General features: G+C 43.7%; 2 protein-coding genes across 4 annotated transcripts in view; one reads left to right on the top strand and one right to left on the bottom strand.

The window, feature by feature from the left end:
* Positions 1 to 2,290: 2,290 nt before the first annotated feature.
* Positions 2,291 to 7,938, top strand: MRPL35 (mitochondrial ribosomal protein L35). The gene is made up of 4 exons (XM_079950151.1): positions 2,291 to 2,418; positions 4,640 to 4,823; positions 7,232 to 7,376; positions 7,598 to 7,938. The coding sequence occupies exons 1-4, from the start codon at positions 2,382 to 2,384 to the stop codon at positions 7,784 to 7,786; spliced, it is 555 nt and encodes a 184-aa protein (XP_079806277.1). The 5' UTR covers positions 2,291 to 2,381; the 3' UTR covers positions 7,787 to 7,938.
* Positions 7,939 to 9,515: 1,577 nt separating this feature from the next.
* Positions 9,516 to 26,466, bottom strand: part of REEP1 (receptor accessory protein 1) — a 69,136-nt gene continuing 52,185 nt past the window's right edge. For all 3 annotated transcript variants that reach the window (XM_079949969.1, XM_079949968.1, XM_079949970.1), the window contains 2 exons: positions 21,174 to 21,325; positions 9,516 to 12,905 (listed from right to left, as the gene is read on the bottom strand). In XM_079949969.1, the coding sequence (XP_079806095.1) occupies positions 12,834 to 12,905; positions 21,174 to 21,325 (224 nt within the window). In that variant the 3' untranslated portion in view covers positions 9,516 to 12,833. The remainder of the gene's footprint in view (positions 12,906 to 21,173; positions 21,326 to 26,466) is intronic.

The raw sequence follows: 26,466 nt of genomic DNA on the forward strand, positions 1-26,466 counted from the left end.
GTCTGTATGTTTCTGGGTCCTTAGGAAAAAGAGGCTGTGTTCTTTCTTTCTCCTGCTGCTGGACTGGGGCGGTGGCTGCTGGTTATGGGGAAGTTTGGCAGTATTTTAAGAAAGACGCTTGATAGCTCAGTCGGTAGAGCATGGGAATCTTAATATCAGGGTCGTGGGTTCGATGCTGCATTGCAGGGTTTGGGCTATACATGTCCCTTGTGGTCTTTTTCCAACTTTGCAACTAGTGAAGTGCCCTTTGAGGATGTGTATTTTTCTGCAATCGAGCGGTATAACATCAAATACCTAAATACATAAACATCAAATACATAAATACATAAACATCAAATCGCCAGCCCAGACACAGTGTGGGGAAAAGTTGCCCCATCTCACAACAAATTTGTATTTCTTGTATTTCATAAAATGTATAAAGGTAAAGGTAAAGGGACCATTAGGTCCAGTCGTGGCGGACTCTCGGGTTGCGGCGCTCATCTCACTTTATTGGCCGAGGGAGCCGGCATACAGCTTCCGGGTCATGTGGCCAGCATGACTAAGCCGCTTCTGGCGAACCAGAGCAGCGCCCGGAAACGCCGTTTACCTTCCTGCCGGAGCGCTACCTATTTATCTACTTGCACTTGACATGCTTTTGAAATGCTAGGTGGGCAGGAGCAGGGACCAAATAATGGGAGCTCACCCCGTTGCAGGGATTCGAACCACAGACCTTCCGATCGGCAACCCCTAGGCTCTGTGGTTTAGACCACGGCGCCACCCACGTCTCTGCAAGAAAATATATATCTCCCCTATCGGCTGCTACGAACACAGGTTGTGCTGTGGGTTAAACCACAGAGCCTAGGACTTGCCAATCAGAAGGTTGGCGGTTCGAATCCCCGCGAGAGGGTGAGCTCCCGTTGCTCGGTCCCTGTTCCTGCCCACCTAGCAGTTCGAAAGCACGTCAAAGCGCAAGTAGATAAATAGGTACCACTCCGGCGGGAAGGTAAACGGCATTTCTGTGTGCTGCTCTGGTTCGCCAGAAGCGGCTTAGTCATGCTGGCCACATGACCCGGAAGCTGTACGCCGGCTCCCTCGGCCAGTAAAGCGAGATGAGCGCTGAAACCCCAGCGTCGGCCACGACTGGACCTAATGGTCAGGGGTCCCTTTACCTTTTATCGGCTGCTACAGCCACAGCAGGCACTGTAATTCTCCAACTGATTGATTCCCGCCCCCGCCCCCGCCAGGTGCACTCTTCCTTGACTCCCAAGACAGATGCCAACCTTCAGCAGTACAGATATTTGTCGCTTTTGCGTCAGTAGCAGTTATTGGAAATATTGATGGAAACAACACATCATGTAACAATAGAGCAAATAACTATTTATCACCACCACCCCGACCCCTGCCCCCCAATTTTTTTTTTATTTTTTTTTGTTAGCAATCCACACACTTTGCATATTCCAGAATAAAAATTCAGCAAAACTGTATTACAAGCGGGAGATAAAGAAGATAAATAAGGCCAGGAAAACTGTTCATGTGACATGCTATAAAAGGATGAGGTCCTCGCCCATAAACGCAATGATGAATGTGGGAAGAACGCAGTGCTGAAACATCAGTACAGATTTAGTTAAGCGTGCCAGATTCATGAGGGGAAGATGCCGTGAGAATGGCCTATTTTTAAAAAATTATTATTGCATTTTCAAAAACAGTAACAGAGCATATTTAGGGAAGGGGGGTGGTTGAATAATTTCCTAATTCTTAACGAAAAATAGCTCCGAACTGAAGCAAATTTGCCATGTTAAGTTAAATTAATTGACAACAGCTCGCAGATACTTAATTGGTTTAGGATTTTATTTATGTTAAGGGGTGCATTAATATGTTTAATTTCATAATGTGAAGATCTAAGGATGTTAATGTTTAAGTTAAATTTTATAAAAACTGTGATTTGGAAAACCGTTAAAAGGATATGCAATGAAATTCAACCAAGGGGACGCGAGGAAGTCACCTAACAATGTTAATAAGTGTAATTTTCAATAAGGCTATGATTTATGTTTGTTTGCCTTTTTTGTGTTTTTGTTTATAATGTTGTGAAAACCAATAAAAAAAAATGAAGGAAAAAAAAGAAGAAGCAGCAAATTTGCCACGCGCAAAAATCGATTTCGGGGTCTATCGTTTCCCAAACTAAAACCGCAAAAAAACCAGCATTTCTGAACTGAGCCGGGAACGCTTCCCTTCAGCGGGCGACAGCTGCGCGCTTGCGAAGAGGCGTAGCTGCAGATCCGGCCGATCCTCCCTTCATAAGGCAGCCAAGGGGGCGGGGCCAGGGGCGGGGCGCTCCGCGCGCGCCTTTGCTTTCCGCTTCGCATTGACCCTCCGTGGATGCCGTAGCGGGCTGAGGAGACGACATGGCGGCGCTCGCTGCTGCGGCGCGGAGGCTCCCAGGTCGGTGATGGAGGGCGGGGGAAGCAACGTTGACTGAGGGTCGCACGAGGGGGGGGGGCGTCGTTTAACGGTTGCCTCGCTTTAGCACCGAGCGAGGAACACGCAGGAAGAGAGAGAGCGAGCCTATAATAAATCGTTGGCCCTATTTGATTATTCGGATTATTTATTTTGTTGCAGGTGATGCTTGGCAGTGGGACTTGGAGCTCCTGGTTAGGAAATTATTATTATTATTATTATTATTATTATTATTATTATTATTATAATAAACAACTACCTGACATTCAGAAGACATCTTAAGGCAGCCCTGTTCAGGGAAGTTTTTAACGTGTGATATTTTACTATATTTTTGGTTTCTATGGAAGCCGCCCAGAGTGGCTGGGGAGGCCCAGCCAGATGGGCGGGGTATAAATAATAATAATAATAATAATAATAATAATAATAAATTTATTTATATATATATATATATATATATATATATATATATACCCCGCCCATCTGGCTGGGTTTCCCCAGCCACTCTGAGCGGCTTCCAACAGAATATTAAAGTACAATAACCTATTAAACATTAAGAGCTTCCCTAAACAGGGCTGCCTTCAGATGTCTTCTAAAAAGTCTGGTACAGTGGTACCTCGGGTTACATACGCTTCAGGTTACAGACTCCGCTAACCCAGAAATAGTACCTCAGGTTAAGTACTTTGCTTCAGGATGAGAACAGAAATCGTACTCCGGCGGTGCGGCAGCAGCAGGAGTACCCATTAGCTAAAGTGGTGCTTCAGGTTAAGAACAGTTTCAGGTTAAGAACGGACCTCCAGAATGAATTAAGTACTTAACCCAAGGTACCACTGTAGTTGTTTTTCTCTTTGACATCTGGTGGGAGGGCATTCCACAGGGCGGGTGCCACCCCCGAGAAGGCCCTCTGCATGGTCCCCTGTAACTTGGCTTCTCACAACCAGAAGGCCCTCGGTGTTGGACCTCAGTGTCTGGGCAGAACGATGGGAGTGGAGATGCTCCTTCAGGTATACTGGACCGAGGCCATTTAGGGCTTTAAAGGGTGGTATGGGGGACTTGCTGGTTTGACCTTGCTCGGACCACACAGTTGCCAACCGATTTTGGAGCTACCTCCACGGGTCCAAATTTGGAAGAAAGGCTGGCTGTCACTAGATCACCCTAAACTAGCTATTGCAAAAAGAAAGAAATAACAAGAAATGGGGGCCATAGGTATAATAGCATTGGCTCCCAGTAGAGGCTGAAGTAGGTTAAAATGATGAGCAGGAATAAAAGTAGGACCTGAAGACTTTCATCTTAAGGTTGCTGCTGTTTCAAGCAGGAATGGGGGTTGTGATGAAATCTTGCAGGATAATTGCGATACAATGCTGCTTTTGGAAATTGACCATCACTTTCCTTGTGTCTGAGTGATAGTCCTTTGACTAATCATAGCAGTTCACTTAATGTGAAATGCTATAAGCAAGAAATCTCACCAACTTTAAGTCATGTTATTAACGATTACAAAAGAAAACGGGCATTGATCTGATAAAGTCTTATAGTGGGTTTATTATTATTTAAATAATAAAGTCCTATTAGCACACACTCATTTGGTTGATTGCCCTTCCACATTAACTCTTCACCCCCAATATACCGGTATATTTATTATTATTATTTTGATCAATTTATTTATAGTCTGCCTTCCATGATTCTAATCCTTCCAAGGCAATTTATAAGAAACATTAAACTACATTAAAGAAAAACCCCACAATGAGCAATTAAAAGCCATTGGGATCCTTTCCACAGGACAGTTGACAGCCCCAGACCATCCTTTCTCCATCTTGGGTCCCCAGGTGTTATTGAACTCCCCAGATGTTATTGAACTGCCACTTCCATCATCCCCGACCATGCTGTCTAGGAATGATGGGAGTTGTAGCCCAACATCTGGGGACCCAAGATTGCCCTAGACAATCTTCTAGGGTGGCAGGGTAGGAGAAGCAGGTTATGAGGTCTGACTTCTGAGGTAATCTTTGCCTGTCTCCTGCTCTCTCTTGGTGAGAGGAAAATTAAGCTGGTGAGATCTGAAATGGGTCTTCACCTGGCTCCATCAGTCTCATAATAGTCAACACTCACTGTGAGAAGTCCAGAACAGGGCGAAGCCAGATGAAGGCAGTTCCTGGTTCCATTTCTTGATACATGGTCTTCTTGCTTTTCATAATGTTTTCTCTTATTTCTCTAGGGGTTTTAAGATCGTTCTGCCCTTTGGTCCCTTTGGCCAGTAATAGTTCTTACAGCATCCGCCCAATTTCTTGGTTGTCTTCACTTCACATCAGCCACAGGAAGATATCAACAATCTCCACCAGAAAACCTCTTCTCTCCATTGGAAGTGGGTCTTATGGGCATTCAGTCTCAATATTGAACAGGTAGACACAATTTAACAAAATTATCCTCCATAAAGATTTTGTTTTAAAGGTGCTGGTTTTAACCTTTGAAGCCCTATACAGCCTAGGACCCTCGTACCTACGGGACCGCCTCTCCTGGTATGTCCCACAGAGAAACTTACGGTCTTCAAATAAAAACATCTTGAAGGTCCCAGGCCACAGAGATGTTAGGCTGGCCTCAACTAGAGCCAGGGCTTTTTCGGCTGTGGCTCCGACCTGGTGGAACACTCTGTCACAAGAGACTAGGGCCCTGCGGGACTTGACATCTTTCCGCAGGGCCTGCAAGACAGAGCTGTTCCGCCAGGCCTTTGGCCAGGGCACAGCCTGACTCCCTCCCTTGGCAATCTTCGCGGAGCTCTGGCCCAATGGTGGCCAGTGGCTTGAATTTAATTAATTTTATAATGAATGATTTTAGAGTGTTGTTTGTGCTGTACATTTGTACTGTTTTATTGTTGTTAGCCGCCCTGAGCCCGGCTTCGGCTGGGGAGGGCGGGATATAAATAAAATTTATTTATTATTATTATTACTATTATTCTACCTGGTCCCTAACCATAAAAAGTCAAAGTATGTGTAACTGTATCCTGCATGTTCTCCCCTCTTCACTGTTGAAATTTAGATTTTTACAGATTTTGAGCTGGAGCTAATATTTGCTTGATTGTTCATAAAAGCACCATGTGTTCCATTATATAGGCATGATAATAGTGTAAAATGTTGGGAAAGGTCCCTATTGCCCCAGTTTCCTTACTAATACAATGGTACCTCGGGTTACATACACTTCAGGTTACAGACTCCATTAACCCAGAAAAAGTACCTCGGGTTAAGAACTTTGCTTCAGGATGAGAACAGAAATCGCGCGGCAGCAGCGCAGCAGCAGCAGCGGGAGGCCCCATTAGCTAAAGTGGTACCTCAGGTTAAGAACGGACCTCCGGAACGAATTAAGTATGTAACCAGAGGTACCACTGTAGTAGTAAGAGGATTCCTAGTGTATTGCTGGTGTGTTTAACAATGTATTAGGTTATACGCGTACTTTGGCTAAGATGTCAAAATATCAACAGTAGTTAGAGGTGATTCCTCTGAGCTTGATTCAGTTTGGGACTAGTAATTTGCATGAAACTACAACACACTGAAGAAAAAATATTTTCCTCTTACGAGTTCTAAGTGTACTTGCAAGTCTTCAAACCTCCTGCCTAAGAGGCCCTGGTGGTTGCTAAGCTTGTGACTGCAGTTCCTCAGTCGTTTGGGGGTAGGGCTAATGCTGTTTCCCCAGGATGCCTCTCTCTCCCCCCCCCCCCACCTTCATCTCTGCTTTCTGGAGCTTGGGAAAAGTACATTTTCCAATATTGTTTATACTGCAGCTGCCAAAGCCACATAAACAAGGAAGGACGCATTAGGCCATTTTCTTTCTTCTTTTCCCTCCTATTTGCTCATTGGATTGTTATTTGTGCCAGAAGCCAATTATGGGGGTAGCACTGGCCCGTTGGTAGGCATGTATTAGTGCACCAAATTTGCATTCTGAAGCAGGTATTGATGAGGCTTAGTGTGAGTATTAACAAAGTAAGATCCCAGTTCCTTCTCCCCTATGTGCATAATAGAGCCGTTATGGGGATGCATGCTCCCACCTCCCATATATAATGCAGTTTCCCCCATTTCTACTGTTCAAGGAACATGGGATAGAATTGGGTTTGATCACAGAGAAGTGGGCAAATTTTGGCTTTGCACAGGGTACCAAAGTCTGCCACTTTGGTAAGGTCAGGGTGGGAATTAATGGGAGCAACAACAATATTGTGGTGTGATCATACAAACAGACTTCGGAGGTGAGCGTGTATTAGATCCTCTTCATCCACGGTGCACTAGTTTGAATTCTTGTATAACAGAAATAATTTTAAGGAGATACAGTGGTGCCTCGCAAGACGAAAAGAATCCGTTCCGCGATTCTCTTCGTCTAGCGGTTTTTTTCGTCTTGCGAAGCAAGCCCATTGACGGCTTAGCGGATTAGCGCTATTAGCAGCTTAACGGCTTAACGGATAAGCGGCTTAGAAAAAGGGGGGGGGGAGGAGAAAAACCCCGCAGGAACTCGCAAGACATTTTCGTCTTGTGAAGCAAGCCCATAGGAAATTCGTTTTGCGAAGCACCTCCAAAACGGAAAACCCTTTCGTCTAGCGGGTTTTCCATCTTGCGAGGCATTCGTCTTGCGGGGCACCACTGTATTTGAACATTTTTGTGACTTCTGCTATTCATGGAGCATTGCTGAGATGTTTAGTTTTTGTCTTTCAAGGATTTTGGGATAATGTTTCTGTGCTATTGAGACACTGATTAGTCAAATGCTAAATTAAACAGGTCACAGCTATTAGATCTAACTTTCTATTTTCTTGATTTCATACAAATTTCAGTGTAACACCACTGCTCCCAAGTATCCTTCATCAGCAAGTAAGGACCCTCATCAAATTCGGCTGGCGAAAAGGAAAAAGGAAAACTGTAAAACCTGTGATTCACAGATTTCTCAGATTGCACTGTGGCCTTTGGCTAAGGAGAAGGGTAATATTTTCTTCATTGAATGCTATTGTCTTGACAGCATGATATGCCGGTGTGTGGGAGAGATGTTGCTTTTCTAATTGTAGCTTGGAAATGTGCAAGAATTAAAAAATGAAGGACAAAACAGGCTATATGAAAATCTACTTGCGTGATGATTATGTATTTATTTTGTGGATAGCCATTCATACGTTTGAAGAATTAAATCTTTTACTCTTTGATGACAGGCTGGTTACAAGAAACGGCTGTGGAAAAAAAATTATAGGCGGAGGAGGCGCTTGAGGGAACATGTGTTCTGCAATAAAACACAGTCTAAGCTCCTTGATAAAATGACATCTTCCTTCTGGAAAAGAAGAAACTGGTACATTGATGACCCCTACCAAAAATACCATGATCGTACAAACTTGAAGTTATAAATTGTCAAATGCACACCTGCAGATCTTTGTATGCCAGTCCAAATATTAATGGTTCAAGTTGATTGCTTTTCCATACACCTGTCTAACAAGCAAATGAACAGTTTATGTTAAATTACTGGTGCAAAATAAACCATTGATCTGATTACTCTAAAGGTTGATTGTATAATTCTTTTGTTTTATTAGCAAAGGGTGATAGCTGCAGAATGTATAAATATACTTTCCTTGATTGTGGAATATAAATTATATGCCTCAAAACTGTTTTAAATAGTTATAGCTACGGTTTTAAATCTTGGGACTGTATAAAATAAGCATTTAGTCTTGCTCAGCCATGGTCCATTTATTCTTTCCGCTGAATAGAAGTGCAGAATTTTAGCACATGGATTGTCTTAAAGAAAGCAAGCTGACAAAATCTTTGATGAGTAATTAATAGCTGGCTTATAAAAAATTTCAGCTTTGCAGTAATTACTACTTTTAAATGACAAGAGAGATGCTATAAGTCCTTGGGCAGTCTTGGAAATGATGATGATGAAACTTCCACTACTGATGGTTGTCTCGTTTTATAATTTTCTGTTTACTGTAATTGTTGATTTATTTATATGTGAGAACACAAATAGACACACACATAAAAATGTGTGAATGTATGTACTTGATACCTGTTTCAAATGATGTATCAGAATCATTCAAGATACTAGGTTTATCTACCACAGTAGAAATCTTCCGTCATCTTACCAACTTGAGGCTCTTACTGATTAATGAAGTCTTCCTTCTTTCTATCAAGACAAACAAATCCCAGCCATTTCCTCAAGTTTCCTTGCAATTATTCACAAGGCACATTTAACACACATGATTTTCCTCTCCCCACAACAACAAATGGAATAGGCTAGGTTGAGAGAGAATGACTGGTGCAGAATCACTCAGTGAACCTTGTTGGCTTGAGGTGGGGAACCAAAATCTCACACTGTCGCAGTAGTAGACCATCAGTTTGCTAATCTATTAAGATTCCCCTTACAACAGGGGTCAGCAAACTTTTTCGGCAGGGGGCCGTTCCACTGTCCCTCAGATCTTGGGGGCAGCGGACTATATTTGGGGGGAGGGTGAATGAATTCCTATGTCCCACAAATAACCCAGAGATGCATTTTAAATAAAAGGACACATTCTACTCATGTAAAAACACGCTGATTCCCAGACCGTCCACAGGCCAGATTCAGAAGGCATTTGGGCCAGCCTTGGCCCCTGGGCCTTAGTTTGCCTACCCATGCATTACAACGATAGCATATAGTGGAGATAAACAATTACAGAAATTAGAACACTACAATAATATTATAATACTACAATATTAGAAGTGTGATTATAACAGTTTCGCCTCCTTTGAACAGAAGACCCATTCCTTTTTTTAAAAGAAAAATTTAAGACTTTATTTTCAAGATGTATATCAAGCATTATAACAAAACATTGACCTTTGGAATACTGTTGTAGTATGTGATCTTACAATGCATTTTTCAACGTTCTAGCCTAGCATGTCTTTGCTATGGATCAGTGGAAACAAACAATATTAAGTGCCCCGTTACCAGCCTCAGATATTGGCCACTTGCGTTACTTTCTAAAATACAATGCTCTTGACAATTTCAAATAGTGTGCCAAGTGCAAAGCAGGTACTCGCAAAAAAAAACACAAACTGCAAAAGAGACTAATTAACAAGCATTTAGGCACAAGTACATGTATCAGCTACTTAAAGAGTACAATTAGCTTGCAGAGTACAGCTTGAAGGTAGCAGGTTGTTTACAACTGGCTAGAGAGCATCCCAACTTTATGTTCAGCATTTTCTCCCCAGTGTTGTAGTTTTAAAACTGACTGGTGAAGTTCTTTGATTTACATTGAAATAAAATATTTTTCCTGCTGCCACCAGCCATTGGCTAGATAGGCCAATGTCTGACTTCACAAAATTGTAGAGTTGAAAGGGACCCTGAGCGTCATCTAGTCGGACCCTGTACCTCATACTAGAGTAGACTCAGTACTGTCTACACTGGCAGGCAGAGTCTGTGGCAGAGGTATGTCGCATGAACATAAACTGGAGGGGCCAGGAATTGGAACGGGATCCTTCTGCAGGTAGAAGGTGGAACCAAAGCATGTGCTCAACCATTGAGCTGTGGTCTATCCCCATGAATAGTGAAGGGTGAGAAACTTTGGTAATTAGATCAGTACTGATACGTGGGCATACGCAACTAAGCCATAATAGCCCGTTCTCTTGTGAAGTTGGCTATTTTCCCTACAATCAAGAACATTTTACAGTTACATGTTTGGGAGCCCTCCCCATAGTTTTACAATACTAGAATTGTAGCAACAGAAGCAGTACTGTACTGGAGAGCCACAGTCCTTGTGTGGTTCACTGTTCTCTCCCTGGGGTCCCTTCTAACTTTATGATTCTATGTAGCACTGGATTTGGGGTGATGCAGGCAGTTCCCCAACATAGGGCAATGAGCTGAGTGGGTACGAAATTGAGAAGAACCACTTGGGGGCACCAAATTTGTGGGCTCTCGCAGGACGCCCTGTTACCAAAGAGTACCAAAGTCCGCCTCTGTTCTATGGTTTTACATCTGTAATGCAAAAACAGAAACAGAGCATTGTGGAAGCTAAAGTTGGCTATGCAAAGCTGACCCCCAGTATTGGTCCGAGGAGGTAAGACTAGAGAACCAGAGCAAGACTGTAGAGCGTGTTAATCCCCAATGTGTACATGAAATTAAATTATACAGGAGCTGCCTTCTACTGAAAATAAAATGGATAGCCCTAGTAAATTGGTAGAGAGTACAAGTCTTGAGTGTTCAAAATGCTAGAAGCTGATATGTTTTGGTGCACATGTCTCAGCCAAGGCTGTGAACAACCTGCTTCCATTGTATTGCAGATTTAAAAAATGTATGGAACGTAAGTGCTACACTTATTTAGCCATTCATGTTTCTCACTGATCTATATACAGATAACACAGTTCAACTGATTGATTAGCACAACTACCAGTGATTATTATTTTTCTTACAGTGAATTTAATTTGAGAGATAAGGCAATTCAGAGAGTTTCACCTTAGCACTAAACAACAGGAACTCCAGAACAGTCATACTTGTCAGTAAAACAGCAGGTCAGATAGACATCGGTTTGCTTTAGGTAGAATGAGCATACAAGGAGAAATTTACAAATGTGTCTTTTTGGCATAATTAAATACAAAATTGCCACTTTCTCTTTTATTCTGTCACACATAGCGGTATATATTGGCAAAAGTTACCTGCTTGTAAGATGATGTCATTTTGCTGATGTCGCAGACAACTTTGAATTCTGTGCGTGAATGTATACAGACTTCAAAAAACTGCTCAACAAATATGCTAGCCGAACTCCCCCAAAATTGAGCTTTTGTGCTACAGCTGAATATTTTCTAGCTGCCATCTAAATTATTCATTTGTTGACTGAAATGGCAACGGATCCAAATATGGTAACTGTTGGAGGCATCTGTTTTTTGTTTTCTTGCACAGCAGTAACCATGCTGATACATGCTTATGCAATGGTTGGATTTTTTAAGGCTTTTCAAAAAAATTAAGAAGTTCCAAATTAACATTTAAGAAGCATGAAGGGAGGCTAGGATATGGATTCTTAAACCCCAAACAAAAATATTCAACAGACATTTCATAGTGCTAATCTTGGAACCTGAAACACAGCCACCTAAATCCCTGCTACACATTTAGGAGGTCAGTAGTATCATTTGCAATCTACCCATCTGATCTCAGTGGCAAGATCTTTTATATTCTACAATATTAAATATTCTAATTAACACATACAATTGTCTACAGAATTAGATTTTACATGCTCAACACTTACAAGAGACACCAATCTGAAGCACGAATACACAAATCCTAGTACGGTTTCCTCATTTTGTACCTCTCTAAAATTACAAACGCACCGAGGGATCTACAGACTATTGTGAACTCTACCAGAAGCTAACTACAGCCAAAATCTTTGCATTACGTGAGGGAGTTTGCTTACAGTCTTCCACTATCTTTCTCTGAAAGAAATGCCTACATACCTGGTGGGGAAATGTTAGGATTAAAATCCCATGTGCAGACATGGCTGACTTTCACATAGGCCAACCCACACTTTGCTAATGTGATTCTGATTTACCTCCTAGCATTTATTATGACTCCATGCTGCAGGCATGTTCATTAAGTTGGCCAAGAGTTACAACGTTAGTTTCTTTTATGCATAATATACTTAACAATGCAATCCTAATTCTGTTTACAAAGTCTGACTGATTTCAGCATGACTTTCATCCGGGTAAATATGCTTAGGATGTCAGCCTCAGCCAATCACTGTCGTCAAAACCAAAGTGCCTCTGCTCCCATATCTTGTGATAATACGTATATGTGTGTATGTGTGCGCACGCATCTGTGAGTTCCTCCTTCTCTAAAATCCTCTGGCTCTATTTTTTCAGGAGTACACACAGTATCTGAGTTACAATAAATAAAATTTACAGGGGGCGGGGAGGGCGATTAAGCTCATGTCTAACACCTGTACAGTGAAAAGAATTCATGATTTGTCAGATCATTCACAGTCTTGTAATAAAGATATGATGGAGAACGATTGGGTAGAAAAATCTGTGGCCCCTGCCACTCTATACATTATGAAGCCCAAAATAAATAGGATGGATCCAAGTATTTAGAACAGGTGAATAATTATTTTCCTGGTTGCACTCACAGAGCTAAAAACTAAGCTGATGTAAGGAGTAATTAAAAATGTACAGCCTCACTAGCATAGCTGAAAGAACTGCTACTCTGCAAAGAAATCCAGGGGGGTTGTTTTTGCCTTCTGGCTTTTTGCGATGCCACAGAAACGGTCAGGGAACCCACAGCAAATGGAAAGGGAAGCGAGAAAGGCCATGTTTATAACGTGCAATATCAAAAGCACATCCATCTCACCACTGTTTTCCCCCCAACATTATTAACGGAGTAGATCTTTTAAGGCAGAAGAGAGACATTCCGTGGATTTCGGTGCTAATGGCTCATCACGCTCATCACATGGTTTCAGTGGTCGAGGATGAGGTACTTTTTTTCCTGAAACGAGGTCTAAGGCTCCTAGGCGGTGCCTGTCGAAAACAAAATGCAGCGTTGGTTAGTCTTTCCATTCATTTAGCCACCAGAGATGCAAGTCAATTTGTGCAGGAATTTAGCAAGTGAAGATCTTCAGCTCCAGAATAGGGGCAAGGCTGCCTCCACCTCCCAGAACGGTCGTGGTCCCTTCCAATTCTACAGCTCTACGATTCTAATGTTTAGCACCAAAATAATGTCCTCTGCGCTGGTATAAATCCAAGGCATCACAAAAGATGGAGGTGGAGTACTTTATTGGATCTTGTCAGACTGATAAACATAGAGCTACAGAATAATAATAATAATAATAATAATAATAATAATAATAATACAGTCATACCTTGGGATAAATGTGCTTCAAGTTAAGTATTTTCGGGTTGCGCTCCATGGTTTTGTCACGCGCATGCGCGGAAGCGGCAAAACGCGACCCGTGACGCCCGGACACGGGTTGAGTTTGCTTCAGGATGCAAACGGGGCTCCGGAATGGATCCCGTTCGCATCCCGAGGTACCACTGTAATAATAATAGTAATATTTTTATTATTTATACCCCGCCCATCTGGCTGGGTTTCCCCAACCACTCTGGGCAGCTTACAGCACATTAAAAATGGTAAAACATTAGACATTAAAAATTTCCCGATACAAGGTTGCCTTCAGATGTCTTCTAAAAGTCAGATAGTTGTTTATTTCCTTGACATCTGATGGGAGGGCACCACTACCAAGAAGGCCCTCTGCTGGGTTCTCTGTCACCTCACCTCTCGCAGTGAGGGAACTGCCAGAAGGCCCTTGGAGCTAGATCTCAGTGTCCGGGCTGAACGATGGGAGTGGAGATGCTCCTTCAGGTATACTGGGCCAAGGCCATTTAGAGCTTTAAAGGTCAGCACCAACACTTTGAATTGTGCTCATAAACATACTGGGAGCCAATGTAGATCTTTCAGGACCGGTGTTATATGCCGTTCCCAGTCACCAGTCTGGCTGCCGCATTCTGGATTAATTGTAGTTTCCGGGTCACCTTCAAAGGTAGGCCCACGTAGAGCACATTGAAGTAGTCCAAGCAGGAGATAACTAGAGCATGCACCACTTTGGCGAGACAGTCTGTGGGCAGGTAGGGTCTCAGCCTACGTACCAGATGTAGCTGGTAGACAGCTGCCCTGGACACAGAATTGACCTGTGCCTCCATGGACAGCTGTGAGTCCAGAATGACTCCCAGGCTGCGCACCTGGTCTTTCAGGGGCACAGTTACCCCATTCAGGTCCAGAGAGTCACCCACACCTGTCCACCCCCTGCCCCCCCCCAAACACTACTTCTGTCTTGTCAGCATTCAACCTCAATCTGTTAGCCACCATCCATCCTCCAATTGCCTCCAGACACTCACATAGAACATTCACCGCCTTCACTAGTTCTGATTTAAAAGAGAGGTAGAGCTTGGTATCATCCACGTACTGATGAACACCCATTTCAACCCCCCTAATGATCTCTCCCAGTGGCAGAAGGAAGAAAGGATGAGAGTGGACTTAACAGCTTGTTGATTATCTAACAAATTTGCTCCTTTGAGCACCATATTGGCAGAGAATCCAACACAGTGAGCCTCAGCATCATCGCATAACATGGAAAGGAACACAGAACTTTACCCCTATTGCTATTTTGCTTTATTCTCCCCGGTACCTCAGTCCATGTATACAGAACATCTCCATGCACTTGATAAATAAGCAGGTGCTTTTAAGAGTGAAAGCCATAATAAACTAGTTGGGGTTATTGATTTCTCAGGCCAAAGAAATGAATTCCCTGCCATTGACTGCTTTCGCTTCCTTCCAGAACTGCAGTATGTATTTTTTAAAGTGGGACGCAGGTGGCCCTGTGGGTTAAAGCCTCAGCGCCTAGGACTTGCCGATCGAAAGGTCGGCGGTTCGAATCCCTGCGGCGGGGTGCGCTCCCGCTGCTCGGTCCCAGCGCCTGCCAACCTAGCAGTTCGAAAGCACCTCCGGGTGCAAGTAGATAAATAGGGACCGCTTACCAGCGGGAAGGTAAACGGCGTTTCCGTGTGTGGCTCTGGCTCGCCAGAGCAGCGATGTCACGCTGGCCACGTGACCCGGAAGTGTCTCCGGACAGCGCTGGCCCCTGGCCTCTTAAGTGAGATGGGCGCACAACCCCAGAGTCTGTCAAGACTGGCCCGTACGGGCAGGGGTACCTTTACCTTTACCTTTACCACTGTAAAAGGGACTCGGGTGGCGCTGTGATTAAACCACAGAGCCTAGGGCTTGCCGATCAGAAGGTCGGTGGTTTGAATCCCCGCAACGGGGTGAGCTTTCGTTGCTCGGTCCCTGCTCCTGCCAACCTAGCAGTTCGAAAGCACGTCAAAAGTGCAAGTAGATAAATAGGTACCGCTCTGGCGGGAAGGTAAATGGCATTTCCGTGCACTGCTCTGGTTTGCCAGAAGCGGCTTAGTCATGCTGGCCACATGACCCGGAAGCTGTATGCCAGCTCCCTCGGCCAGTAAAGCAAGATGAGCGCCGCAACCCCAGAGTATTGGTTTCCTCCAAAAGGCAGGACTGTGATTGCCTGATATTGTTCCCTCCAAAATGTATCCTTTCTAGCTAGTTCCCTGTCCCTATAAATGCAGCTCTCCCCTCCTCAGGTCTCAGTCTTGTTGCTTTAATAAAGAAGTGTTACTAGAGAACTGTCTCCAGCATATTATGTCAAGAGAGCTGAAATCACAAACCCCATGTCACAACAATTGTAGAGGCCATCCTATCAATGGTCTGCTGAAAATCTTATATACAGTCATACCTTGGGTTGCAGACGCTTCAAGTTGTGTGTTTTCGGGTTGCGCACTGCGCCGAACCCAGAAGTACCGGAACGGGTTACTTCCAGGTTTCGGCACTTGCGCATATGCACTAAATCGCACTTTGCGCATGTGCAGAAGCACCGAATTGCGACCCACGCATGTGCAGATGCGGTGCTTTGGGCTGCGAAATTGCCTCCCGCACGGATTACATTCGCAACCCAAGCGTCTACTGTACAGTGGTACCTCGGGTTACATATGCTTCAGGTTACATACGCTTCAGGTTACAAACTCTGCTAACCCAAAAATAGTACCTCAGGTTAAGAACTTTGCTTCAGGATGAGAACAGAAATCGCGCAGCGGCAGCAGGAGGCCCCATTAGCTAAGGTGGTGCTTCAGATTAAGAACAGTTTCAGAACAGACCTCCGGAACGAATTAAGTACTTAACCCGAGGTACCACTGTATTACAAAAACATGTGAGGAGCAGAGACCAAGATGGCTGCCGAGTGCTTGGAGCAGGGTTTAGAGCTCTAAGGTCAACTCTAAGGCAAATCTCTGCTATATAACCAATTCTTGGCACCTGTTTTTATTCCCTCTTCCTTTTTACTTTTTAATTCCTTTCAGTGCTCTTTTTTGTTGTTTTAATTTATTGTTTTATTGTTCTAACTCCCCTTAAACTGCGAGACTGCATGAAGCTGGTCTGGGCTGAGTACTTTGCGTATGAGGTTTCTTCTTCTTCTTCTATTATTATTATTATTATTATTATTATTATTATTATTATTATTTGCAAACTGATCCGCTGTACGAGCAAGTAATGCAGCAGGCGTGATTGCCAAACGGAAGCTGCGTGGAGCCTGCTTCCTAAAATAAAACTATTTGTCCTGAAGAAACTGCAGCAGCGGAAGCCAGTAGGCGGGGAAGGCGGCAGCATCCCGTTTGAGCTACAGCTCAACAAAGGGAAGGAGGGTAGCAGCCAGGCTTGGCATCAGCTCCTGACACCCTTGGGCAGCTGCCAAGGCCACAAGCTCTCAGGCAGGGCCCGCCAACACCTGACACTTGCCCTGATGTCTGAGTCTGTGAGTCACCGTTTTAATTTATTGCAATGCCCTGCATATATAGTGTCACTCCAGAGGAATTTGAGGGAACTCAATGGCTACCTGCTGCTCTCACCCTCGCTGCCAGGTAAGCCCACCCATGAAGGGAGGAACGACTGCTAAGCACTTTGCTGACTGCCTCCACAAACATAGGTAAAGGTAAAGGTACCCCTGCCCGTACGGGCCAGTCTTGACAGACTCTGGGGTTGTGCGCCCATCTCACTTAAGAGGCCAGGGGCCAGCGCTGTCCGGAGACACTTCCGGGTCACTTGGCCAGCGTGACATCGCTGCTCTGGCAAGCCAGAGCCGCACACGGAAACACCGTTTACCTTCCCGCTGGTAAGCGGTCCCTATTTATCTACTTGCACCCGGAGGTGCTTTCGAACTGCTAGGTTGGCAGGCGCTGGGACCGAGCAGCGGGAGCGCACCCCGCCGCAGGGATTCGAACCGCCGACCTTTCGATCGGCAAGTCCTAGGCGCTGAGGCTTTAACCCACAGCGCCACCTGCGTCCCCTTCCACAAACATAGAGCTGGGTATAAAGGGGAGTTGTGAGAATTCATACTGATCAATTCATCTCTCTGTGTTTATTCCCCACCTTTAAAATGTATATATCAGGGGTAGGCAACCTAAGGCCCGGGGGCCAATCGCCTTCTCAATTCAGCCTGCAGACAGTCCGGGAATCAGCGTGTTTTTACACGAGTAGAATGTGTGCTTTTATTTAAAATGCATCTCTGGGTTATTTGTGGGGCATAGGAATTCGTTCATCTTTTTCTCTCCAAAATATAGTCCGGCCCACCACATGGTCTAAGGGACGGTGGACCAGCCCACGGCTGAAAAAGGTTGCTGACCCCTGGTATATATGTTTCCTAAAGGTAAAGGTAAAGGGACCCCTGACCATTAGGTCCAGTCGTAGCCGACTCTGGGGTTGCGGCGCTCATCTCGCTTTACTGGCCGAGGGAGACAGCGTACAGCTTCCAGGTCATGTGGCCAGCATGACTAAGCTGCTTCTGGCGAACCAGAGCAGCGCACGGAAACGCTGTTTACCTTTCCGCTGCATTTATCTATTTGCACTTTGATGTGCTTTCGAACTGCTAGGTTGGCAGGAGCAGGGACCGAGCAACGGGAGCTCACCCCGTCACAGGGATTCGAACCGCCAACCTTCTGATCGGCAAGCCCTAGACTCTGTGGTTTAACCCACAGCATCACCCGCGTCCCTATATGTTTCCTACAGCGTTGTTATTTGACTTTTATAACCCATAATGTGACTTCAGTGGCAGTCCATAGTTTGGTTCATTTCCTCAAAGGGCGGTGAACACATTCTGTTCTGAGATCCATCAGTAAGTTATCATAGGCTGCAAACCAAGACAAGAACGGGTATTATGGGGAAAACAGTGGTCTACATTGTATGCACAGCACACCTCTTGAACGTTTTAGACAAACTTAATGTAATAATAAAAACATGGATGATGATGAAGAAGAAGAAGAAGAAGAAGAAGAAGACAGCCTAACCAACAGGGTTGATAGAATGTTTATTGTGATAATGTATGTGAACTTCTTTTAACACCTTCAGGATAAATGTGAAGAATTACAAAGCCAGAGTGAAGTTCACATTTGCTGTCACCTACCTCTCCTGCAGGTGGCGCTGTGAGTTAAACCACAGAGCCTAGGGCTTGCCGATCAGAAGGTCGGCAGTTCAAATCCCCGCGACAGGGTGAGCTCCCATTGCTCTGTCCCAGCTCCTGCCAACCTAGCAGTTCGAAAGCACGTCAAAGTGCAAGTAGATAAATAGATACTGCTCCAGCGGGAAGGTAAACGGCAATTCCGTGTGCTGCTCTGGTTCGCCAGAAGAGGCTTAGTTATGCTGGCCACATGACCCAGAAGCTGTACGCTGGCTCCCTCAGCCAATAAAGCGAGATGAGCGCCGCAACCCCAGAGTCAGTCACGACTGGACCTAATGGTCAGGGGTCCCTTTACCTTTACCTCTCCTAATCTCTGAAAATGCTCATTTAGTGCAGGGAATCCCTTTTCAAAATGAAGGAAATTCCATGATTTTTTAAACTGTTTTTAAGAAACCCTTCAATGTACAAGAAAAGGCTACTGCATATTCACCCATGTACCCCAACCATGAAAGCTGCCCAATTATTATTATTATTATTATTATTATTATTATTATTATTATTCCCTGCCCATCTAACAGGGTTGCCCCAGCCACTCTCGGCAGCTTCCAACAAATATAATAGCATAATAAAACATGTGTACAATCAGGGTCTTATACAGGATCAACTATTGTGCTCATTTACATTTGAGGCTCTAGGCACCTATACTTTCCCCCCTTGTTCTTTCAGCCCCAGTCCTCTGCCTCTGCAGTCTAGATAAAGCACTGAGCAATGACACTACTATAGGACTGAACTGTGTACCTTAAGATAATCTTTATAAAGTTTTGGCTGGCACTTAAAAAGGACTACGGACAGAGCAAATCCACAAGCTTGCTGCTCTTGATAATACTTCAACAGCAGCTATGCTACTTTTACTTCTGCCTAATAGTGAACAGAACTGAACTGTTAACATCTTGGTGGCTTTTGCATATGCTTCCCCTATATATTTCCATAGGAAGCAGACAGGGCCGACTGAAGACAATTAGGCACCCGAGGCGAACCACAAAATTGTCTTCCTGTGACAGGGAAGAAGGGAAGGGGGAATGTAGAAATAAATTGGGGACAGGGGAGGCGGGAATGAAGATATGCATCAGGAACAAGGCGGGGAAAATCAAATCAACCTTACCCAACAGTTGAAGTGGGGGGAAAATGGCTGTTGGGGGGTGGGGGGAGGTACCCAAGAGACCCCAATGGGCACCACCATTTCCTCCCTTGAGGTGGGGCAACACCAGCAGTACCTCCTATTCACTAAGAAGCCATCGCGGAAGAGGCACTGGTGGGACTGCCAAGAAGTTGGCAGATCTGGCCTCCAGAAAGCATGTTACAGCGGGCGAGGGTTCCTTGGAGGCCAGATATGTTGCCCCTCTAGATCCCGTGGCCTGAGGCGGTCACCTCACTTTGCCTCATGAGAGGCCCTGTCCTGGAAGCAGCTGTAGCTTGCTACCGTGGTACCTTGGTTCTTAATCCGTTCTGGAAGTCCGTTCAACTCCCAAAACCGTTCAAAAACCAAGGCGCGCCTTCCGATTGGCTGCAGGAGCTTCTTGCACTCAAGCGGAAGCTGCGTCGGACCTTCAGCTTCCAAAAAACCTTCGCAAACACTTACTTCCGGGTTTGCGGCATTTGGGAGCCGATTTGTTCGGCAACTAAGCCATTCGAGAACCAAGGTACCACTGTATTTTTAAAAAGGTTGCTTGTCAGACATAGAACTTTTAAAAAGAGAGGTGCTTGTACATTTCAACCATTTATATGTCTGTGACCCCAACGTCATTATTACTGTGCTTGCAGGCAGAGACTGGAGCTAAAAGAGCAAGGCAAAACCTAAGTGCATGAAGGCTAAATTGCTGCCAAGCATAATATGTGACAGGACGTGGGTGGCACTGTGGGTTAAACCACAGAGCCTAGGACTTGCCAATCAGATGGTCAGCGGTTTGAATCCCCGCCACGGGGTGAGCTCCCGTTGCTCGGTCCCTGCTCCTGCCAACCTAGCAGTTCGAAAGCACATCAAAGTGCAAGTAGATAAATAGGTATCCCAGCGGGAAGGTAAACAGCGTTTCCGTGCGCTGCTCTGGTTCGCCAAAAGGGGTTAGTCATGCTGGCCACATGACCCGGAAGCTGTACGCCGGCTCCCTCGGCCAGTAAAGCGAGATGAGCGCCGCAACCCCAGAGTCGGCTACGACTGGACCTAATGATCAGGGGTCCCTTTACTTTTATAATATGTGACACTGAACAGTTTCTTTGCTGCTTACATGGCACAGAAGATACTTCCCACACCTTTTGGTGGTGGCGAGAGTGGATTTGAAATAGGGTTCTCCCTTAAAATGAAGGTTTTCCAATCCTAGAACACTGGTAGATTGAGAAATAAATATGCACCTTTTTAAAACATCACTATGCTATTTAAATGTAAGGACATTCCACTCCCATTATTCAAAGGACACATTCCAGTTCTGGATAGATGTGTCTAGGACAGGGGTGGGGAATCTTGTGGTCCTCCATATGTTACCGGACTCCAACTCCCATCAGCCTCGGTCAGCATGCTTGCTGGGGGTGATGGGAGTTGTAGTTCTTCATCATCCGGAGGGCCACAGGTTCCTCACTCTTAGCCTAAGATGACCTACATGCAGTTTTATAATTCTATTGGATTCAGGGCCAGCCTCAACAACCGTTCCATCGCAAAAGAAAATAGCATTTGTAGAAGTCAGGCCCTGTATTCTTAATCCCATTTCCAATGTGAAAATACCTCAATGACGGGATCCTTCTTTTTAGGTGTTTTAGCCTTGGATGTGCTATCCAATGAGTCGTTCTCTTCATCATCTGAGAACACAACTTCCGTTGGTTCACAGTTTGCCTCAGGTGGCCTTTCACTCTCTGCCTCAACCTCTAGTTCAACCACTTAGAACAGCCATTTAAGATCTAAATGGTGAAGAGAAAGAGGAGATGGAAAGGTCAGAGATGGTTGTCAGCTAATGGACTAACGCCAACAGTTGCCCCATCCATGCATTTGCCGGGGTTAATAATATAAGCGGGGTTAAAAGGCACACACCAGGAACAATTTTTAGTTGTCAGCTTGAGTTGCTTAAGAAGATTTCAATGCAACACCCATGATTATTATGAATTTAGGCTGTCACCCTGTGCTAATTTGGGAGTAAGTTCCATTGGACTCAATGGGCTTACTTCTGAGCAGGTATGTTTAGGATTTAACTGCTAGATGCCTTCATTTATTTGTGGATTTAAAAGGGGGTAATATGGATGACTAGATCAGAATAATTTTAGTTCCTGTATAACAAAACCAAATGGAGCATAGTTTACTGAACTGAGAAAGTTAATCAGGAATAATTGCCTAATCTAGTGTAGTGGAACAAAAAGTGCCACTGGGCATATTTACGCCATCACTACCTGCCAAATGAATTATCAGTGCTCAATTATAGTCCAAGCAAACACTGTTGACAAACACAGAGTGCTATAAAATGTTCCTGATGCCATGAACAAATTCTGAATAGTGTGTTCTGCGTACAATGTAAAGATTAACCTCTCATAGCAATGGGTATTGAGAATAATGCTGTGAGTTTGGCTGTCTTGAAGACAGCCATTGGGTGGTCAGAGTCTTCAACAAAGAAACATTGATGTTCCTTGATTGGCTTTTCACTCCTAACTTTGGAGGGTGTTACCTTTCTGCTGATAGGAACCAAAGAAACACTTCATTGAAATTTGAGTCGGGGAATGCAGAGAAAGCTGAGCGTTATTACATACTTAGGGTGGAGTTACGTTCATCAGGAACCTGATGTGAGTTTAGATACAAGCTGTTTTCCTATTTAGAAATCTGCTTGCTTCCGGTTGTGAAGACACCTTAAATTTATGAAGAAGCTGTAGGTGTCCAACGCTTCCTCTTATCCAAAGGAAACTAAACACTGAAGCACTGTCCCTAGACTGATCAGGGAGGTGGGAAGCACCCAGGGTGGCCCTGAGCCATACTTTTCAGTCCTCTATTTGTACGTCCAGTTTAATTAGAAAGAGCTGTAAGGAGAGCAGGGGCTTTGAATGTGCCCATCAACAAACAGCTGAACAGCAGACTGAGTGAACACACAGACCACCTAGCCACAAGTTTATCCAGTTATGGTGGAATGCATTGCATTCCTACTGAAATAACAAGTAATAATTGCTTAAATTTGCATATAAACACACACATGCAAATGTCCTTTTTTGTGATGCTGTTCCTGTTTTTTGGCAATATGCAAGTAACCTTCTTGGCATCAGCCCATCTTTGTTATGTCTAGACCCACTGAACTGGCACGAAATTGGCCTATATAGCAACATAGACAACTAAATAATCCAATGAAAAACACAAACATTACAAAGATAAAATCTGATTTGCATATTATTTCTAAAAGGTGAACAATATTAATGTCCACTCTCTTCCTATCCTTCAACACAGCAATGTTCTGTATGTTCTGCATTAATTTCAGTTTCTAGCAAGTCATATTTCACAACCACAGCTGTACAAAACTGGTTTAGGCAGACTTATAATAAACAAATAAACCACAATGTACATGAACCACAGTGTCTGTTTACAAAGCAGAATCCAATATATTGCTTGGGGACATGAATCCACAAACTGCCTGAATGCACATTTGCATTATCGTAAGTCTGGTAAGCAGAATTTGGTTGCCAATGCTCTCTGCCGTGTAAAAGCTGTGAAAACAGAAGGAGCATAGCCCTGGGAGAACATTTGCCAGGAACACCAAGACTGGGGCTGTGTGTGTTGTGTCAATTCAGGGGGAAACATCATTTCATTCCACTTCAAACGTCAATAAATTGCAAATGAGATTCAGTGCAAGTATAAGAAATGCACATTGGGTGAATAAGGGCAACCAAAATTATACTGTTATTGGAAGAAAGGCTAAAGTGTTTGGGGCTTTTGCTTTAGAAAACCAAAGGCAATTGAAGTGAGGTCTTGATAGAGGTTTTTTAAATTATGCATTGGGTGGAGAAAGCAGACAGGTATATTTTTTCCTTCTTTAAAACTAGATCTCAGAATCACCCATGAAACTGACATAAAGTTCTTTTACCACACAAAGCAGAAACTAAGTTATGGAGATTGCCAGTGACTTTAAAAAGGGCTTGGGCAAATTAATGGAGGACAGGTGTATGGCCAGTTATTATCTATGATTTTTAATTAAAATAAACCCCATGTAAACAATATGCCTAGCCACTGTTAAGAATAAGCTGCTGGAACAACTTTGATTTGACAGCAAAGCTCTTCTTAGGGATTTACTGTAATATAAGATTGTCACTTGTGTGTGGTGGAAGGACTTACTTTGCTTTATATGTCACCAGTCTCTAATCTCTAATGAATGTAGGTAAGTTCAAGGAGCTAAAGGTCTGTAAAGGGATCAGGTACTATAAACAGGCGTTATATTTGGATTTCTATGCAGCAGTAAGTCACATTTGAAAGCCTCATGCTTTCTGCTCCTCAAGTCGCCAAGAAAAACAAAATCTAGGCAGATTTTCACACTTCAGTTAGGCTACAACAAGCATCAATTGCTACACAAACATTGCTGGTTCACATAGCGTAATATATGCTTTGATCAGAAGAAAACTACATAAGCCGTTTGCCTACAACCACTTTGCTGGTAAGCAAAAAAGCCAGCACAGAGCAGTCTGATGAAATGAGGCCCATCTATTAGAACAAAATAAAATCTACAAAGTCAGTGATTAGAGAAGGATTTCCGGGCACACTGCACACAATTAGGAACAACCTATATACTACTAAAAAATTTAAGGGTGAGAAAGAAGCAATTCTTAGTTGAGCAGTGCAAACTCTATGACTATTTACTTGGAAGTCTGTCCAAGCCATGCAAACCAGTAACACTTACATCCATATCCCAAAATATTTACATAAGGAAAGAAAGAAAAAACAGTAAATAGAAAGTACTTGGCAGCAGAAATAGCATCATCAACTGAACTCAATAGTATTTTTCTTTTCTTTTCTTTTTTGGAGATGGCCACAAATAGCATTCATTTTTAAACTATTCAAGTCAGCTCAATTTTACTATTTTAGCCACTGCCTTATCAGTAGGATTTCTCACCAGCTCATTCTACAGTATAATAGAAAATATAGAGGATTAATTAAACAGCTAAAACATTTAAGTTAGGAGTCACCAGTACAGTCAATAGCATTACTTTAAACAAAATAGTGTCTGTATTTTGTGCAAAGAAAGCAAATGGAACCACTCTTCATGCCTTGTAGAGATCAGCATCTTCTAACAAACAGTTTACTTAACAAACAGAGATGGTACTGTTTTTTTTAAAAAAAAATCTGTTACCCTTTTATGTAATTATCAACAATATCTTTTCTCTTTACTAGATTCTAGACAAAACAAACTAAGCAAACACTAAAGTATTTTAAGGCTAAAGAGGTTTGGAAATGATGTCATCATGTTTCTATTTGCTTCCCCATAAATGAATCTTGTCTAAGTTTTGTCTCAAATATAAAGGCTTTTAACAACAATGGATGGGATCCAGATTTACCATTGGGCTTATAGCTGCTCATTCTTATATTGTAATCTGGTGGTGTCCGTTTGGACATTGCTGGGCCATTTTCTTACTATCTACTACAAGTGAACTCTGAAAAATGGATTCCTAAACTGAATATTCATTCAGATTATATCCAGAAGTACGGTAATCATCAGCTATAATGTGCAATGGTTTCCTATACTTTCCCACTGGAACAGCTCTTCCTAAAAGCACTACTGATGTGGGCTAAATCCCAGATTCACTTTCCAGCCCTTATTTAATCTAATCATTCCTCCTGAAGCCTTTGCAGCGCTTCTCATTTATAATAATGGCATTGCTGAATTAGACTAAGGTCCAGCGCATTTAGCATTTTGTTTCAAACAGCAAGAGCTAGGATGGCAAAATTCTAGTATTCAGGTGAGCTTCAGGGGCAGAGCCTAGCAATGTCAAAGTGTGCAGCTCAGCAACAAACTCTTTAATGCCACTCCCGACATCAGGAGGGTTTTTTTTTTGCAGTCTCACGCCCCATTCACACTGTCGGGGGGCTGGCTGCAGCCCCGCGGGATCAAGGGAATCCCGGGATCATTACGATGCATTATTCATCGGTCAGCCAATCGGCTGGCGGCGGGGGCGGGGCGAGTATGGGGCATTTTAAGGTCAGGGAAGCCCATGCTCGCCCCTTTCTTTTCCTCCCAGCAGCTTCCGGTTATACCAGTTAGTCTGATAGGGCCAATGCCTAAAGCCAATACCGCTCTTACCTGTAATCAATAAAGTTGTGGCCATTTTTCACCCATTAACCTAAATTCCGTGTCTTGGGTCGTGATTTTATTCCATTCAGTGGGAGGGGGCGGAAATAGACACGCAAATCACACATCTGCTTGCACAAGTCCCTTGATACCATTTTACAGGTGGGTCCCACTGAGACCAAGAGCTTCTATTCCAAAGAACAGGTAGTGAATCCATGGCAAAGAACTCAAACTCATGCAAAGCAAGGCATGCAAGGCAGTGAACCAAGACGCAGACCAAGAGGATACATGGAAGGGAACTCAACATCAATGCAAAGTAGAACACTAAGGGAAATTATGTGTATTATGACAACCAATTTAGCTCATTTCAAGGAATCAAGTGCCTAGGATATTTACCACCTACTTGCAGGCACAAACACAAACACAAAAACCCACACTTTTATACCAACACCAAGAAACACACGCTTACCCATTCCATTCAAACACACAGAGCTCTCACATAGCTTAGCCAAATGCCTCCAGTGAGGAGTCGCCCAATGTGCCCACCCAAATGGTAGTCAGACAAAAATAGGAATTCCAACCACAACAAAAAAGGAAGCAGAAATTTCTGTGGTCTGTGTATTCATCTGTGGTCAGGAACAGAAATCAGTCAGGCAAATGCAACTGGCATTCATTCACATCGTTGTTCTTTTTAAGTCTGCCAACAGTACATTACTAGAGACTGGGGTGTTTTTTTGTTTTGTTTTTAAACGGTTTCAGTGCTTCCTTTACATT

Source organism: Podarcis cretensis, assembly GCF_951804945.1.
Source record: "Podarcis cretensis genome assembly, chromosome: 13".
In the NCBI taxonomy this organism is placed as follows: domain Eukaryota; kingdom Metazoa; phylum Chordata; class Lepidosauria; order Squamata; family Lacertidae; genus Podarcis; species Podarcis cretensis.

Excerpts from the sequence above, each read along its gene's own strand:
- MRPL35 (XM_079950151.1), top strand. The coding sequence starts at position 2,382 with ATGGCGGCGCTCGCTGCTGCGGCGCGGAGGCTCCCAG. Across the intron at positions 2,419-4,639 it reads TGCGGCGCGGAGGCTCCCAG|GGGTTTTAAGATCGTTCTGC; the intron begins GTCGGTGATGGA and ends TTATTTCTCTAG. Across the intron at positions 7,377-7,597 it reads GCCTTTGGCTAAGGAGAAGG|GCTGGTTACAAGAAACGGCT; the intron begins GTAATATTTTCT and ends CTTTGATGACAG.